This window comes from Rhinopithecus roxellana, chromosome 9 (genome assembly GCF_007565055.1).
Source record: "Rhinopithecus roxellana isolate Shanxi Qingling chromosome 9, ASM756505v1, whole genome shotgun sequence".
NCBI classification, from domain to species: Eukaryota; Metazoa; Chordata; class Mammalia; order Primates; family Cercopithecidae; genus Rhinopithecus; species Rhinopithecus roxellana.
In genome coordinates this window covers 7,470,684-7,489,751 of record NC_044557.1, presented here as the reverse complement: position 1 = coordinate 7,489,751, position 19,068 = coordinate 7,470,684, and the positions used below count along the sequence as shown (strand labels likewise).

Below are 19,068 nucleotides of genomic sequence, written 5' to 3'. Positions count from 1 at the left end.
ATAAGCTGGGCTTGTGGCTCACACCTGTAACCCCAGAGCTTTGGGAGGCCAAGGCTTAAGCCTAGGAGTTTGATGCTGCATGAGCTATGATTGTGCCATTGCACTCCAGCCTGGGTGACAGAGTGAGACCCTGTCTCCAAAAAATATATAAATAATGCAACAATAAAGATAACACAAATTAAAAAATACATTATAACAACTATTTACATAGCATTAACATTGTACTAGGTATTATAAGTAATTTAGAGTTGATTTAAAGTACACAGGAGGGTGTGTATAGGATATGTAAACTCTGCACCATTTTATATGAGGAACTTGTGTATCCCTGGATTTTGGTATCCTTGGGGGTCCTGGAACAAATACCCCGCAGATATGAGGGACAACTGTATTTTATGGATTAATTCAAATACATTATTTAAAAACAGCGGCAAAAAAAGGCAGTCACAGGCAGGGAGTGGAACTAACTGCTTACTCAGGTCAAAATAAGTGCCGGGGCTCTGCACTGGGTCCCCAAATACAGAGTCTGCTCTACAGAAGGGAATGTGTGCTGTGTGCTCTGCAGCGATGCAGCCCTTGGTCCCTGTGCCTCTCTGCTCCCTGACAGCATTCCCACCCCTGTGGCCTGGATGGACACAGACTCCTGGAGCCTCCGGAAGCATCGCAGCCTCGAGGGGTGGGACATAGGGATCCTGGACACCCACCTGGCTGGGCAAAGCAAAGACTGCTCCACACAGCAGCAGCACACAGCAGAGCCCTCTCTTCATTGCATTCATGATTGCTTCACAGCGTCCCTTAAATTCTGGAAGAAGAGAAAAAAAGAGCTTGATCATGTGATGCGAGAAGTCCATGATGGCAGCAGAGGAGGAGAAGTCGCAACGTTGTCCTGGCTGGCTTCCTCCAGCGCCAGCCCCGAGGGAGAAATGCCAGACATACATCTAGAAGAGGATTCTAGAAACTACGTATTTTGTATTGTTGTAAAATATACATAACACAAAATTTACCACCTTAACGATGTTAAGTGCACAGTTCAGTGGAATTAAGCATGTCACATTGTGACCACCGATCTCCAGAACTTCTCCATCACCCCTAACTGAAGCTCCATAGCCACTAAAGAGTAATTCCCGATTCCCCATTTCCCCCCAGCAGCCACCCTGCTACTTTCTGTCTGTAGGAATCTGACTGCTCTACATACATCGTAGAATTGGAATCAGACAGTGTTTCTTCTTTTGTGACTGGTTTATTTCACTTTGCAAATGTCTTCAAGATGTATCCATGCTGTAGCATGTCCTTTTTTCTTTCTTTTTTCTTTCTTTCTTTTTTTTGAGACAGGGTCTCGCTCTGTCATCCAGACTGGAGTGCAGTGGCACGAACACGGTTCACTGCAGCCTTGACCCACCAGGCTCAAGAGATCCTCCTGCCTCAGCTTTCCAAAGAGCTGGGACTTCAGGCATACGCCACCGTGCCTGGCTGAGAGAGAGAGAGACAGAGAGAGAGAGAGAGAGAGAAAGAGAGGGAGAGAGAGAGAGAGAGAGAGAGAGAGAGAGAGAGAGAGAGAGAGAGAGAGTATGTGTGTAGAGACAAGGTTTCTCAATGTTGTCCAGGCTAGTCTCGAACTCCTAGGCTCAAATGATCCTCCTTCCTCAGCCTTCCAAACTGCTGGGATCAGGCTTGAGCCACTGCGCCCAGCATTTTTCCTTCATTTTTAAGGTTGAATAATACTCTTCTGTGGGATAGAACACATTTTGTTTATCCATTCATCTGTCAATGCTGGGAGATAATTTTGCCCAGAGATTTCTGTGGGCTGAAGGGCTAGACCATTTCTGAGACTTCTTGGCAGCCCAGAGACCACAGCACTCTGGCTTGGTTTCCTGGAAGGGCATTCCTGTCCTGGGCCTGACTAGATGGAGCCGCAGTCATGTCCTCCTGGACTTCTGCAGCGGAAGCCGTTGGGATTTTATTGCCAGCACATCATACAGCCAGCCTGCCTTAGACTGCCCAGGTTTCTCCATGCGGGATGGAGCCTACTCCCCTGCCTGAGGGTCTCCCCACAAAGCAGAGGCCCCCAGCCCAACCTCCACCCCTCCCCACCACTCTGCCGAACATCTGTCTCCTTTTCCGTAGACTGCAATGATCTGGCAATGTGCATATTTGCAGGAAGGAGGGGAGGCATCTGGTGTTTGGTCGGAAGACTCAGATCTTCCTGGACCCCAGAGCCCCAGTTTCCATCTGCCTCTCCCCTGTGATCCTGCCCTCCTCGGCAGCTCAAAGTAGGTTAGTTGGTCGGGTGTTATTTTGTGGTCTGGCAGCCTGCTCCCTCCTTCATCCACAAAAATTGAAGCATGGCATTTCTTTCCCTGACTCATTTTCCTTTGGTCACAACAACTTTAGGTCCCACCCTCCCGCTTCCCCGAGCGTCCTAAGGGCATGGAGGCATGCATAGGGGCTTCCAGGCCTTGCCTCCTTGCCTGGGTCCGGCTCTGGATCTTTGATCATTATTACTTTGAAAAGAGCTCCCCCGTGGGAGGTGCTGATCACCCTCCTCGGCTCACTACATTTCGTGCCTGACGAATTCTCCCTGGGCTGCTGTGTCAGGCAGAGGGGTGTAGGGAGAGGGCGAGGGAAGCCTGCAGGAGGCTCTGGGTACAGTGATTCCAATGGGAAAACATGGCCCAGAGGGAGGCTCACGAGCCTGGCACCCTCCCAGCCTCCCTGCACCTATCCCATCACGAGGGAAGAGAAGTGCCGTCTCCAGCCTTTGCCCGCAGTGCCCGAGGTCTCCCTGCAGTGCGCTCTTTGGGGATCCCTTTCTCCCTGGGAGGAAGCAGCTGTGCTACTCCCTGGCTCCAGGCAGTTTCAGCGGAAAGGGAGTCAGGAGCCGAGGCCACCCAAAACAGGAGTGCGGGTCAGAAGCCAAGGCCACCCAAAACAGAAGTGTGGGGTGGAATCTTCTCATCACAGAGACTTACTCCAGATCTTCTGTTTCTCAGCTTTCCTCAAATGTCCTATTTCTCAGAACTTCCCAAAATTCCTCTTAAATTCCCCTTTTTAATTTTATCCCATTACTTAATCTTGTAAAAATAACTCATGTGAAACTCCCTCCCCATTTCTCCCTGATGTTCATGTATTTCTAGGTTACCCCACTCCTTACTCTTAAGTAAGACCCAAGGATGGTGACAGCTCCCACCTCACAGGAATTCTGAATGAAACAACAAATGAGTGAGTACAAGGAACTTGACCTTCTTCATTGTGCTGTCCACACCACCCAGCCCTCTTGATAGGCTCCTGCACCCCAGCCTGGGATATCAGTTTGGGTGTTTTTTTCAGATGCCCACCAAGATACTGTTTTATTTCAAGAACTCAAAGTCCTCCTAAACGGAATGCAATCCCAGATGCCGGGAAACTGCAATGTCAAGAGTGTAGTATGGACACGTTGGCATTGCCTGGGAACACCCCCCTTTCTGGATAACTAGGGGTGGGGGGACCAGATGGAGGAGGAGCATGACCTAGGGCTGGTCCACACACACCACCAGCTGCATCATATTCAACCCTTTTGCAACTGAACAATCTGAATAAGAGATAAGAGAGCAGGAACATATTTTTGTCTTTGCTCCTGAGAGAGTTGGAGACTTGTTTCTTCTCTTCCTTGGCCTCCCTGGACCTTCCTGCACCTTGAGCTGATTCAGTGCAAGTGAATCTCACCCCAGCAGGGCGATAGCTCTGTCTGCATCACGCAGAGGCGATTCGAGCAGCTGGAAAGGCCGAGTGGGGTAAGAGATGACAAAGAAATGAGTCATCCGGCCAGCAGAAAAACAGTGCAGTCTGAAAACAAGAAAGAGAGAAGAGAGGGAGGAAAAATGTGTCCTTGTTTTGCCTTCGCTGAAGAGGTGGGCGTCGAGGTCTGGGGGCAGTGTCGGGATGCAGAGCAGAGTGAAAGCCAGAACCATGGACTCAGACTCGGGACTGCAGGGTGTGGCTGGGATGGACTTTGGGCCTCACCAAAGGGAGGTCCACGAGTGCTCTGGTGAGGGCCGGGTGAGAGAAGATACTGGCGGAAGGGACGGTGGAAGCCTTCAGAGGCTGATTTTTATAAATAGAAAGACTTCTAATTTTGTTATGTGTTATCTCCCTTTTACTATATTTAGTAGCTTCTCAGGATCATCAAAGAACTGAAGAAAAACAAAGGCAAATGAGAAGAAGGCAGGAAGGGGGTAGGAAGGGACGCACAGAAAGATAGAAAAGGGGAAACAAAGAAAGGATAAAAGAAAGGAAGGCCCCAAGGTTGACTGACTTTTGCTGGGCTGGAATCCGGAATCACTATATGAGAGGAGAGGTGGAATACTGGTCCCCAAGACCCCGAGGCCTAGCCCTGTCAGGCCACCCTAGCACACAAAGTTGATTTTTTTAAATTTGCAAAGGCTCCCTCTCTGTTGGATGAAGTTCAACAGTCTCAGGGCATGGCAGGTTGACAAAGAATCTGTGCAAATTAGAAAAAACAGAGTCCATGGGTTGGCTGATAGAGTGCAGCCTGGATCTGAAGCATGTGTGTGCAGGCATCTGTGTGTAGGACACAGCCAGCGTATCTGTGCTCGGCCGGCCCTGTCTGCTTCCAATCTGCATGTGCGTCCTGCAGAGCAGCTCTGACCTTCCTGCCTGGAAGCCGTGTTTGGTCTGTTGGCTGTAGCAACCGGAGTGACTCTGTTCCCGGGCCCTGCCGAACAACCTGTGAATGATGACTGTTCCCGGGGAGAATAGGAGCAATAGTCTGGTAACCAGGAAGTGGGGTACTGTGCTGTAAGCTCCCTTTCCTGGGAGATGTACTGTTTCCCAGAGCCAAGGATGTGTGCCATTTTGGCTGAGAAATTGATGATCATGCCAACCAGAAAGGTGGTGTTCATTTCTGTGGTGGCCACATGGGGAAATGATGGTCGATGGGCACCAGTGAATAACTGATTCTGGATTGGGCACATCCCCTGGAAAGGAGGAGGCCAACTAGAGGAGGGACAGGGGAAAGTCGGTGGGGTGCTGTCTCAGCGCCTGCATATTACTTCCCCTTCTATCTGCCTCTACCAGCCCCATCTTCCCTCCATAAAAACCAGCTCCTAGGAAAGGAACTAACCAGCTTATTCACATAAGATAAAAATGACTGAAAAAAAAATTAATGTGCTGACCTTCGAAAAAGTATCTATATTTTGAGACATAAAAGCTCCTGCCAGCAATGCAAAACCAAGTGGGCTGGATGCTCCAAGGTTGCCTCCGGGGCTGACATCCTGTGGTTTCTGTTCTGTTGTGAGAACATGTGATATAGGGAGTGTCACATGTGGGATAAACTGGGAAACTCTTACAAATGGTGCTAGAGATCTATTGTTTCAATTGTATAGGAAAGTGAGGCCACATGAGGTGATTCATGCTTGTAACCCCAGCACTTCGAGAGGCCAGGGTGGGAGGACCACTTGAACCCAGGAGTTCGAGATCAGCCTGGGCAACACAGTGAGACTCTGTCTCTATTTATTTTAATATAAAAATATTTAAAAAAAATAGATTGTATGGCCAGATGCGGTGGCTCGCGCCTGTAATCCCAGCACTTTGGGAGGCCGAGGCGGGTGGATCTCTTGAGGTCAGGGGTTCAAAACAAACCTGGCCAACATGGTGAAACCCCATCTCTCCTAAAAATACAAAAAAATTAGCCGGGCATGGTGGCAGATGCCTGTAATCCCAGCCACTTGGGAGGCTGAGGCAGGAGAATCGCTTGAATCCGGGAGGCAGAGTGAGCCAAGATCATGCTACTGCACTCCAGCCTGGGCGACACAGCAGGACTTCATCTCAAAAAAGATTATATAGAAAAGTGACTTGCAATACAGGAACTGTATACATGTAGTCAATCAATCAAATTGCAAACAGTGCAGTCACTCCAGATGTTAGTGAACTGGAGAATTATAGTCTGTACTCTTGCCAGCAAGAAGAAGGCAGAAACATGAGCAAGCTAGAGGAGGAGGGAAATTGCAAGGGAAAGACAAATGTACATTGATACCATTATCAAATGTTGCACCATGTGCAGTTTGCTACACCTATCTTTGGTCAAGGAGATTCTTAGGTTATTGTTGCTTTGCAAAAGGTCTCTCTGAAAACCTGAGCAAGAGAAAGTCAGTCTCCAAGAGTACCAGTACCCTAAAATGACTCATGGGTTTAAAACAACACACTCTCCACTGCCACCCCCGCCACAACCACCATAGCCCAGATGGATGCCAATAATTAAGAAAAGAAACGACCAGGATTCCTTGGACCAGCAAAGGCACGTTTCTAGAGCAGGACGAGAGCCGAAGGTGATGCTGGGAGAGGAACTAGCCTTGGAAAGGGTGGTGTGCTCCCACAAAAGCACCCCTTTGTTCGGGACAGGAGCTTTGAGCCTGGTAGCTCTCATCCGACTTCTCCAGGCCCTGCGTATTACAGAGGCCGTGATCTCAAAATAAAAACCACTTTCAAAAACTACCATCACATAAGTAATTCTTAACTTTTCAAAAAGGTGATTTGCTATAGGCTAAATTGTTATTTTTCCTCTCTTAACAGAACATTTATATCCAGGGGAGAAGACAGGAAGAGTCCGTTTCTTATCTAATTTCGCCAATTCCAATAAGGTGAAGAGAATAGAATCATCTCAGAGCTGGGTGTGGTGGTTTGCACCTGTAATCCTAGCTACTCAGGAGGCTGAGGCAGGAGGATCACTTGAGGTGAGGAGTTCAAGACCAGCCTAGGCAACATAGCAAGACCCCGTGTCTTCAAAAGAATAGAATCTTTTCCTGGCACACCCTGTCCCCCACCCATCAGAGCAGAATTTTCTCCAAAGCATCTTCCAAATGTAGGCTTATGGCCCGTGTCTAAGCTATATGGAATTAAACTCAGAAAAACCTACAGCAGGCATGTACAGCTGTCATCTCCTCGATGCCCCACCCTCTGCCCGGTAATCCTGGTTATTTGGAGGAGTGGGGAATGTTGGTTTCCGGTCTACAAAAATAGAAGTCTATCCTGCCTCTTCCCACAATCAAAACAGAAGAAACCCTGTCCTAATAAACTTAGATCCTTCTGAAGCAAACACAAGGTCCACCTGGTGAAAACTAAGTCAGTCAGTACAATAAAATGTTAACCGCAAAGTCTGCATCTAAACAAGCCCTGAAATCTAAAGTGAATCTAAATGAGTGTCATCTTCCGTGATGGAGGTGGTTCGTTCCTTGTGTTCCTTCCACTCCCTAAAGCAACCATCACCACAAGGTAATTAAATACTCAATGATTTGACAATTCTCCAGCCCAACTCCACATTTCAACACACTTGAATTAGGAAATACTGATCAGAAACTTTCATTGTATTGTTACATGACTTTACCCACATTTTACTGGCCTTACATGAAAGTAACATTATTGTTGCCTGAGAAATGTACACGGATTAATGCTACTCACTCAACAGGTATTTGAGTAGCTTCCACCTTTCCAGGCACAGAGTTTACAAAACCCTTTCACATCCATTAAGTCATTTGAGGCAATATTATTACCTCGTTTTTACAGACGGGAGAACTGAACTTCAAAAAAGTATAAGGGGCTGAGAGCAGTGGCTCACGTCTGCAATCCCAACACTTTGGGAGGCTGAGGAGGGTGGATCATTTGTGTCCAGGAGTTTGAGACCTGCCTGGGCAACATGGCAAAACCCCATCTCAACAAAAAATACAAAAAATTAGTTGGGCATGGTGGTGCATGCCTGCAGTCCCAGCTACTTGGGAGGCTGAGGTGGGAGGATGGCCTTAGCCTGGGTGTTTGAGGGGGCAGTGAGCTGTGATCATACCACTGCACTCCAGTTTGGGTGACAGAGCGAGACCCTGTCTCAAAAAAAAAAAAAAAAAGTATAAGGGTCGTGCTGTATGGTGACACATCCTGTGAGAGCTGGCATCAGGACTCAAGCCCAAGAGACACAGTTCTCTTACCCCAAACCTAACACTCTTTCCACTATTCCTCACTGTCTATGTGACACCCAATTGTAACATTCTTTTTTTTTTTTTTTTTTTTTTTGAGATGGAGTTTCACTCTGTCGCCCAGGCTGGAGTGCAATGGAGCAATCTCAGCTCACTGCAACCTTCACCTGCTTGGTTCAAGCGATTCTCCTTCTTCAGTCTCCTGAGTAGCTTGGATTACAAGTGCATGCCACCATGCCCAGCTAATTTTTGTATTTTTAGTAGAGACAGAGTTTCGGCATGTTGGCCAGGCTGGTCTCAAACTCCCAGCCTCAGGTGATCTGCCCACCTCAGCCTCCCAAAGTGCTGGGATTACAGGCGTGAGCCACCACGCCTGGCCATAACGTTCTTAATGTGTTCCACGTGGCATACAACAGCAGAATGCCACAAAGAAGGGGCGTGGTCACTGAATTCTCAACCTGGAAATCTAACTGCTTTTACAGTACAGGTCCTGTGTGAGCAACTCTCTGAGCCTGTTTCCTGGTTTTTGTCATGGGCTAATCATTTCCGTCTTGCTGAATTGTAAGGTAATTAGAGAAGAAGCAGCAAAGTCCTTCCCCCACACCTGGGTGCACGGCAGGAACGACCTGCACCTACTGTCATGAACATCCTTCTTCAGCAAAAGCACTGAGGCTTCCAGCTTCTCCCTGGAAAAACTTGAAGCTGCTGATGCAGAAGAGATGCCACGCTCCATGGGGTCCTCAGGGATCCCTGTTAATCCTGAATCCTGCTTCCTAGATCATCTGACCACCTGTGTTAGTCTATAACCAATTCTCTGCAATTGATGTAGAATTTTGTGCCTTCATCTGTGTTCGTAGAACAGTATCAACAGGAGCCATTATTTCCTAAATACAGGGTGGTGTCTTTAATCTGGTTTTTAATCTGCTTTTTTATTTGCCTTTCCCACACCATGCATGCAGAGGCCACTGTGGACTCCCAGCAGAAGCCAGAACTAGCTGCTGAGATGAGACAGCTGGGACATCAGGCCATCTCTATAGATAAGGCCCATCTGACCAGGCCACACCATGAAAGTCAGAGACATCACATGAGAGAAATAAGTAAATTAGAGCTTCCCAGAAAAAAACCCTTCCTTTTCTCTCAGTAGCCCAGGTGGTAGACACTGGCTCTTGCTACAACAAGATAAAATACAACAAGTTTCTCTTTTCGGTGAACATGACAGAAAGAGAGTAACCAGCAGAAATCAAGTTGACCAGTAGTCTCTCTTTCTTATTTATTTATTTATTTTGAGACAGGGTCTCACCCTGTCACCCAGAGTGGAGTGCAGTGGCGTGATCACAACTCACTGCAGTCTCAACCTCCCGGACTCAAGTGATCCTCCCACCTCAGCTTCTCAAGTAACTGGGACTACAGGTGCATGCCACTATGTCCGGCTAATTTTTTTTTTCATTTTTTTGTAGAGACAGAGTCTTGCTATGTTTGAGACCCAGGTTGGTCTCGAACTCCTTGGCTCAAGAAACCTGCCCACCTTGGGCTCCCAAAGTGCTGGGATTACAGCCAGGAGCTGTGCGCCTGACCTCTGTTAGCTCATCCATACTGGGTTACCAGGTTTAGCATCCCCTACCAGTCCCCATCCCCTGCCTTCTGGAGACTCAGCTAAAATAAAACTGCCCACATCAAGAGTCCCATCTATGGGACTGGAGAAGCTACAGGGGTGTCCTCCTCCGAGAGCCTACCAGACCCCCACCTCTCCCCCGCAGGTCTCAAGCACCCACGTGAGCTGCTTCTCTGTTAAGCACTCACAGACAATGATCTACCCGTGCTATCTATTCACCATCAGCGTGTATGGGGCACCAGCTGTGCCCTGGCACAGGCTCTGGCCATGCAAAGACACAGCTCTTATCCTGAAAGAGCTCATAGTTAGGAAGGGGCCTGATGAATAACTAGACATTCAGGGTACAGCAGAGCAGTGCCATACCACGCAGCAGGCGGGGGATGGGGGTAGGCTTGGAGTGGAATGCGGGGGAGGTTGTCCATCCCAGTCTTGCTGAGGTGGGGGTGGTCAGGCAGGCTTTCTGGAATGCATAACACAGAAGCTGTTCCGGGAACACACGAAGGAGTTAGGCAAACAGCGAAGGGGTCTGCTCCCGACAGAGCACATCCCCACAGCTAAGGCCTGGGCCACAGCAAGCACAGAGCCCCCTACCCATCAGCACAGGCCCCGACAGCAGGCAAAGGTGAGAGTCGCCCACGGGCTCTCCTGCCAGGGTGTCCTAGGAGGAAGTGTGCTTCGGAATCTCTGAGTGTTCTAAGGATCTAGGGGCCTTTGGAGGAATCCAGCATGGATTCTCTAATGCCTAACTATATGTTAATGGAATATTTGTGACTACATAATAAACACAAAAGGCTCTCAATACACAGGTCTCCTGGTATCTGGGTTCAGCCTAGTCCGGAATTGATCACTTCAGAGGCTCCAGGTGGAATCAGATCTTCTGATCAATCCTCAAAAAACTTTCCCCAGCCACCGGTGCGTGTGTCAGGAGCATCGTGTGGCCACCCATGCGCATCGGCTGGGCCTGTTGGCCAAGTCGTTGCTGGGTCTTGGCCATTGGTGTGTGCAATTCACAGCGGGGCAGCTGCTGCAGACACCCAGTCATGTAACTTGTATAGGAAGAACAGCTGGCTGGCATTCCCTGGCAGTCATGATCAGCACCACAACTCAGGCAAAGTTTAGTTCAAAAATGTTTCTAAAACACTTGCTGTGTGCCCAGCACCTGTTTCAGCTTCACTCTGTCACAGGTGTTATTTTTCAGTGGATCAAGAATTGGGTTTATCTGTCCCTCTATCCCATTCTACAGAAGTTTCCCAAGTGGCATAAATAGAAAATATTTTTTGAATATATAATATGCAAAATATCACTAAGAGGGGCTGGGCACAGTGGCTCTTTTCTGCAATCCCAGCACTTTGCGAAGCCATGGCAAGAGGGTCGCTTGAGGCCAGGAGTTTGAGACCAGCCTGGGCAACAAAGCAAAACCCTGCTTCTACAAAAGAAAATTTTATAATTAGCTGGATGTGGCAGCATGTGCCTATAGTCCTAGCTACTTGGGAGGCTGAGATGGAGGGTCACTTGAGCCCAGGAGTTTGAAGGTTCAGTGACCTGTGATCACACTGCTGCACTCCAGCCTGGGTGATGGAGTCAGACCTTGTCTCTAAATATATATATATACACACACACACATATACAAACACATATTGCTAAGAGAATGTGTTGTCTTTATATGTAAGTAGAAAACAACCACTATCAGAAGACCATGTGGCTTGACTTAGGGTTGGAGCAGAGTGGATGAGCTTTAAATTTCTTTCTAGCTCTAATTTTCTTTAATCATCCTCACTCTTTTACCTGGTTTGATGTGAGACCCACCATATGGTTTTGTGAGCTGGCTGACTAGGATGAGGTTTATAGCCTGACACTATGGACAGAAATTTTCTCCCGTATATACGAAAGAAATGGCCCCAAGAAGGAATGAGCAGAATGCACTGGTCCCTCATTGTCCGTGCCAACAATCTCGTCAAAGCAGAAGCGAAAGTCACTCAGAGAAAGTAAAAAATGTATTTTGAGACTGCAGATGCGTAATGCCAAATAATCAAAGGAAAACCTGTCTGGGCATGGTGGCTCACGCCTGTAATCCCAATACTTTGGGAGGCCAAGGCAGGCAGATCACTTGGGGTCAGGTATTCAAGACCAGCCTGGCCAACATGGTGAAAACTTAGCCCGGTATGGTGGCGGGCACCTGCAATCCTAGCTATTCAGGAGGCAGAGGCGGGAGAATTGCTTGAACCCAGGAGGTGGAGGCTGTGGTGAGCCAAGATCGTGCCATTGCACCCCAGCCTGGGTGACCAAGTGAGACTCTGTCGCAAAAAAAAAAAAGAAAAGAAACATTGGCCAGGCACAGTGGCTCAGGCCTGTAATCCCAGCACTTTGGAGGAGGAGGGCATCACAGGGTCAGGGGTTCGAGACCAGCCTGATCAACATGGTGAAAACCCATCTCTACTAAAAATACAAAAATTAGCCGGGCGTGGTGGCACATGCCTGTAATCCCAGCTGCTCAGGAGGCTGAGGCAAGAGAATTGCTTGAACCATGGAGGTGGAGGTTGCAGTGAGCCGAGATCATGCCACTGCACTGCAACCTGGGCGACAGAGCAAGACTCCGTCTCAAAATACATAAATAAATAAATAAATAAGTAAAAAAGGAAAACTCGACATTTCAACTAAAAACCTAAAGTTGTCCTCACCACCATCCTCACCAGTATCTCAGAGGATACTGAGAGTTGTCCTCTCAGTATCACAGAGAAGTAGAAGGATTTTGAATTCCAAGGGGAGCTACATTCACCACCATTGTTTATCAGTCATGTTGCCCCCTCAGCCGTAGGATTGAAAATAACCTTTACATACTCTTTGGAAGTCCTGAAGCCAGCACTACTTTTTCCAAATGGAGGAACCCAGCAAAAGGCCCTCTTAGGCTGCTATAAAACCCCTTGACCAAAAAACACCTGTTGGCAGAAGAGTAATAGGACTCGCCTGAGCTACACAGTAAGTTTTCCCAAATGTGCTTTAGTCCTGGCTACTCACTTACCAAAAAGAAGAAAAAGAAAAAAAAAAAAAAAAAGAAAGAAAGAAAGAAAAAAAGAAAAGCCTTAGATGGTAATGGTGGCTTCAAGTGACACTACCAAGGTATGAAAGGAAAATAAATCTCAAGACCCCCAAATCACTAAGCCAAAGGGAAAAGCCAAGCTGGGAACTGCATGAGGCAAACCTACCTCCCATTTTATTCCTACATAAGACAGCTACAAAGATAAAAAGCTACATACCTCCCTCACAATTTACCCACAAGGAAACTCCTTGTGGACTTCAAGATCTGTACCCTAAAACAGTTCTGCTGAACTTCACCTGGGCAATGCAAATGGGTGCAGGACAAAGGACAGAACTCAAAGTCATCCCTCTGCTCACCTGAGACAAACACATATCTGATTGCTTCCTCTGCCCTATTGTTTTTGTAAAAAATGAAGATTCAGGCCAGGCATGGTGGCTCATGCCTGTAATCCCAGCACTTCAGGAGGCCGAGGTGGGTGGATAACCTGAGGTCAGGAGTTCAAGACCAGTCTGGCCAACATGGTGAAACCCTGTCTCTACTAAAAATACAAAAATTAGCCGGGTGTGGTGGCAGACGCCTGTAATCCCAGCTACTCAGGAGGCTGAGGCAGGAGAATCACTTAAATCTGGGAAGTGGAGGTTGCAGTAGCCAGGATTACGCCATTGCACTCTAACCTGGGCAACAAGAGTGAAACTCCGTCTGGGAAAAAAAAAAGTAGATTCACTGAGTCAACTAAGGCATAAGTGACTCTTCCTCTGCCCTCCTCTCACATGTAAATTGTGTATTCAGTAAAAGGCTGACAAAGACGCAGAAGAATGAAATCTTCTCTTCTCTACCTATGACCTGGAAGCCCCTACTTCCAGTTGTCCTGCCTTTCCAGACCGAACCGGTGCACACTTTACACGCATTGATTGATGTCTCATGTCTCCCTGAAATGTATGGAACCAAGCCGCACCTTGGCCACCTTGGACACTTGTCCTCAGGACCTCCGGAGGCTGCGTCACAGGTGTGTTCTTAACACTGGCAAAATAAACTTTCTAAATTGACAGACCTGTCTCAGTTACTTTTGGGTTGACAAAGGAATGCCTGGGCTGTTTGTTGAAATCCTTTGAAATCTACTGGCCACTGACTCTGCTCGACAATGTCAGGCCCTGGGGGAAATCAAAGTCTCAGTGAACTCAAAAACCAACAAAGGGGAACTGCTATTCCCAGCTACTCCCTGGCTGCCTGGACTGTCCCAGGCCTGTGATGAAGCAGGGGGAGCCACAGACACTGGGAGAATCCGATGCAAGCCATCATGAAATAAACCGAGCTGGTCTTGGGGAGTTGGGCAGAGAAGGAGCACTTTGGAGACAGGGCAGCTTTCATTTGCTCCTGAGATTTTGATCTTGGGCTTTATCATTTGATCCAGAGCTTGGAGGCTGGTGTCTTTGAGAACATTTTAGGTGGAATAAATGGGTGGGCAGGATGGAGCTATTCATATCTCAGTACTCACGGTGTCCCTGCCAATGCTGGAATCCGACTCTGCCTGCACAGGAAGCACGCATCCAACAGCTCAAGCTGACCATCGTGGATTGATTCTAGATCCCAGAATGAGTGTTCTTGCCACAGCAAGTACTGCTAGGAAGTCACCTTTGAGGGAACTCCACCTGACAATGGTATTTGCAGGACCGCTTCCTGGGATTGCAATGCACACACATACACACACACACACACACGACCTTTTTTCTGTCATCAAGCAGCTACAGGAGACCACCATATTATTCCCAACTGGCCGCCAAATGCATCCTTGTTACCACACTTCTTTGAGCTTGAGTTTGTCATTAGTTACCTGGGACCTTGGCATGTTTTCCTCTTCCCTCCCTCCCTTCCTCTCTCCCTCCCTGTGAGGTTAAGAAAATAAAGATAATAACAGTGAAAATCTAGAGAACCCCACATGCTTCCTGCAGAGTGCTTTAGGAATAAAAGACATTGATGTTAGTTTTTTCCCCTGTAATTAAAATGTCCTTTAAGGAGGACTGCACGCTTGACTGATGCACCCTGGGCAAAAAGCCAGAGGGCCAAACTGACCTGTGGAGACTTGTGGGGGTGGCACCTAGGGAGGAGATCAGAGGCATTTCTCTACCCCACGGGGTAATGTGGGGCGTGAAAGCCACCTGCTTCCCTCTCCCAGCACCTAACGAATAGTGCTCTGGAAGTAAGGCCCCCTCTGCCCCATCCACAGCCTCAGTTCCTTCCTGGGGGTTCACCGGGGGAGGGAGGAAACTGGGGGACCCCAGAGGGCCCTCCCAGCTGTCACAGCCACGTGTCCCAAGGCAGCCGATTTTCCTTTTATTGTCTGCTCGTCTTGAGGTGCTCCCATAGCCTATTTGGGGCATTTCTGCATTGTTCTTTTCACCTTCCCCCTTACTCTGCCAGCAGAGAGGCTTGCTTCTCCAATGAATGCAAACTCCCTAGTCTCCCTTCCCCTGACTCCCTCTCACCTCCAAAACTCTCCAGCCTATCCCAATCACATGCAAATGCAAACAGACATCTCCCTTCTGGAGTGGATTCTAGCGGATCCTCTAGTTGCCTGAATTACAAAGTTGGTCCGTTGGTTAAAGCATTCCTTCACCGGCTCAGCTTGCTGGAAAGACTTTTAAGAGAGAGAAGAGGAGACAGATCCCAACACAGAAACCCGACCTACCACAGCTTGCTCCTTGCCTTTCCTTGCAGAGGTTTTCTCTCCAGCCCTGGACTCCCGGATCTCAGCTCTGAGCTCCCTGAACAGCTCCGGCCTCCTTTAAGTTTCCAGGCAGGGGGTGGGGTAGGTGGCCCTGGCTGGGCGGGTTTCTGTGTGGTAGGAGGATGCTCAGTGGACAGGGCCATAAGGGAGCTGGGGTGGGCCTGTTTTTATAAAGCAGGGGGAGGAAGTTCACGGTGGAAGCAGCACAGCCCATCCTGGCTTCGGGCCAGGCTGATTATTCACAGCCCTGATGTCATCGAATCGCAGGAATTTGGAAGTGGGACGGGATCTTAAGATTCATCTTCCTTTAGAGTCCTAGTGTCCAAGACTTAAAAGGGACTTTCAGGACCCTGTGATGACAAGAAGTGTTTATAATTCTAAAGGCACCAGGCTGGGATTGGGAGTGGGGTGTCTTCTGGAATCTGTGGCTGTAGCTCTGGACATGAGAGGCTGTAGCTCTGGACATGAGAGCTCAGGACATGAGAGGTTAAAAGGACTGGAGGATGCACCAGGATTGGAACACTTTGTGTGGTGGTGGGAGCTTAGGGGGGTAGCCACTGAGAAGGCAGGACTAGCCTCTGGCTCACCTGCGGTGGGAGGTGCCCCCATGGGGATTTGCTCCAGTAGGCGTCTCAAGCCCAGCTCTGTAATTTTAGGGAGAATCTTTCTCTTCCCTGTAAAGTGCGGGGCTGCAGTAGGTGGCCTCTGGGGACTTTCTGACTCCAGCATCCCCTCGAGTGGGCCCAGGGAATGTACACAGGGCCTTGAGGCCAACATGCCTGAAATTCGATCAAAGCCATCAGCCCTTAAGCCCACAGAAGCCTTTCAGTGTTTGCTTGTAAAATGCCCCTGGAAATAGACAAGCCATTTCCCTTGCTGACACCTTTTCAGATGACTGAGAAATAAAAGCCCTGTGGTGTAGGGGAAAGTCTTAGGTTTAAATCTGGCTGTGCCAGTAACTGGGGTATGACCTCAGTCAAGGTTTTCAACTATGCTGAGCTCTGGCTTTTGCATCTGCAGGTCACGTGAGGATCAGAGAGAAGCCATGCATGTCAGGTCTCTGGCACATCATGGGACTCAGCAGGAGCATCTATCATCATTGGTTCATGTCTGGCTGAGATCAGACCTTTTAAAAATTAGAGAGAGGTGAAAGAAAGAATGCAGGGAGGGAAGAGAAGTTTGGCAGAGGAAACTGTGGGACGACCGACTATCCAGGAGAGGCCAGATTTCATACATTCTGATCCTAAATATACTCATTATGTGTCAAACCATGAGTGGTGAGTTTGAAGTTGAAAGGCACCTAACTGCTTTTCACATTGCTTTCAAACTGCTTTTCCACATTTTTATCAAGCTGCAGCCCCTGATGATGGTCATTGTAGAAAAGGGGCACTGGGGGTGGGTCGCCTGCTGAGCACGGGAGGTAGACCTCCTATGAGCGGCAGCAACTGTGGGTCTGTTAGGTGGGCATGGGGCTGCTTTGCTGCAATGTGGTCTAAGATGGTGAGGAGGGAGGCTTTTTTGGGGGGTGGGGCATTGTGGTTCAGCAGGGAGTGCTGGTCATGAGGACTCTCATTTGAACTCTTGAGAGGATGGTTTTCCACTGAATGGTTGCACTTAAATACTGGATCCCGAACCTCTATGGAAAACGACATGGAGATTTCCCAAGTAACTAAAAATAGGACATCCATTTGACCCAGCAATCCCACTACTGAGTATCTATTCAAAAAAAAAAAAAAAGAATTCATTACATCAAAAAGACACCTGCACTCATACATTTATCACACACAATTCATAACAGCATGATTCACAATAGCAAAGGCACAGAATCAACCTAAGTGTCCATCAATGGAGGACTGGATGAAGAAAATGCACATATACACCAAGGAATATGACAAAGCCATAAAAAACAACAAAGTCTGTCTTTTGGAGCAACATGGATGAAACTGGAGGCCATTATCCTAACTGAAATAACTCAGAAACAGAAAGTGAACAACCACATGCACTCACTTATAAATAGGGGCTAAACAATGGGAGACTGAGAGGAGAGGGTTTGCAGATCATTAGCCGGGGCCCTGAGCTTTGCTGAAATATACTCGAATGATTAAGACCCAGTAATACCCTGCAGCCCTAGAAACTGGGGTATCTGTGTTCCTTCTCAATTGAGCTCGGTTTCCCTTGGACAGATTCTGGGGAAGCCTGAGAATGCAGAAGTAGGAGTGGGATCACTTCGAGGAAAAAAAAAAGAATAGAAAAAAGGGAAATAAATCTTGGTGACCTTATATCCTGGGAACATTTTCTCAAAGTCCTTCGTTTTCAAAAAAGAAAAATAAATCCAGGCCTAGATAACACAGATACAAAGTGGGCACAGGGAAACTGGATGGGGAATTGCTACAGGGCTTTTCCCAGCCCGGCTGTTTCTGCGGCAGGCGCCTGCCTCCTCTGTGGAATGCATGAGTCATGGAGGTGGCAGGGGCAGAGAATAGGGGCTGCTCGGACCCTTCTCACTGGGGCAGGTGGCAGGATGGGCATTCGAACGAGAGCCATGCTGAGACTCTGTTCAGCTGGGTAAGAAATGATGTGATGTCTCTGGAAACTCAGAGAAAGGAAAAGTGGGCAAGAAACTTATGACAAGGTGGTTTTGGACCAGAAGACGGACATTTTCTGTCTAAACGAAAATTTAATTTTGGTAGTCATCTGGTTTTCCAGGGGATGGGGTAAATGTCATGATGGATCTGAAATTGGTGTTATTGTTGCATGCCTTGTCTGGGTCTCAATCGAGACCAGGAATCCCTGACCCCAGGGCCGTGGACTGGTATCTGTCCATGGCCTGTAAGGAACCAGGCTGCACAGCAGAAGCTGATGGCTGGAGAGCCAGTGAAGCTTCATCTGTGTTTACAGCCGCTCCCCCATCGCTCGCATTACTGCCTGAGCTGCGCCTCCGGTGAGATCAGCAGTGGCACTAGAGTCTCACAGGAGTGCAAACCCTACTGTGAACTGCACATGTGAGGGATCTAGGTTGTGCACTTCTTTTTTTTTTTTTTTTTTTTTTTTTTTTTTTTGAGACGGAGTCTCGCTCTGTCACCCGGGCTGGAGTGCAGTGGCCGGATCTCAGCTCACTGCAAGCTCCGCCTACCGGGTTTACGCCATTCTCCTGCCTCAGCCTCCCGAGTAGCTGGGGCTACAGGCGCCCGCCACCTCGCCCAGCTAGTTTTTTGTATTTTTTAGTAGAGACGGGGTTTCACCATGTTAGCCAGGATGGTCTCGATCTCCTGACCTCGTGATCCGCTCGTCTGGGCCTCCCAAAGTGCTGGGATTACAGGCTTGAGCCACCACGCCCAGCGGTTGTGCACTTCTTATAAGAATCTAATGCCTGATGATCTGTCACTGTCTTCCATCACCCCCAGATGGGACCATCTAGTTGTAAGAAAACAAGCTCAGGGCTCCCACTAATTCTACATGATGCTGAGTCATACCATTATTTCCTTAAATTTTACAATGTAATAATAATAGAAATAAAGTGCACAATAAATGTCATCCTCTTGAATCATCCCGAAACTATCTCCCCTCCCCCGTCCGTGGAAAAACTATCTTCTACAAAACTGGTCCCTGGTGCAAAAAAGGCTGAAAACCACTGATCTAGACTAGACTCCCATGGTGGTAACAGCACCAGTTGTGTGAATTCCACACAAACAATGAGAAACATAAAACAGGACAAGCTGAAGGCATGGGAAGAACTCTT

At 48.2% G+C, this 19,068-nt stretch overlaps 1 protein-coding gene across 2 annotated transcripts in view; it reads right to left on the bottom strand.

The window, feature by feature from the left end:
* The window catches only part of PLAT (plasminogen activator, tissue type), a 32,387-nt gene extending 16,882 nt beyond the window's left edge, over window positions 1-15,505 (bottom strand). Inside the window, exons 1-2 of one of the 2 annotated variants that reach the window (XM_010370946.2) lie at window positions 15,291-15,505; window positions 702-799 (exon numbers count right to left, since the gene is read on the bottom strand). In XM_010370946.2, the coding sequence (XP_010369248.1) occupies window positions 702-773 (72 nt within the window). In that variant the 5' untranslated portion in view covers window positions 774-799; window positions 15,291-15,505. Of the gene's footprint in view, window positions 1-701; window positions 800-1,192; window positions 1,212-15,290 lie in introns of those variants that run through there. The other variant, XM_030937695.1, reaches the window with a different exon arrangement.
* Between the last annotated feature and the right edge of the window lie 3,563 nt (window positions 15,506-19,068).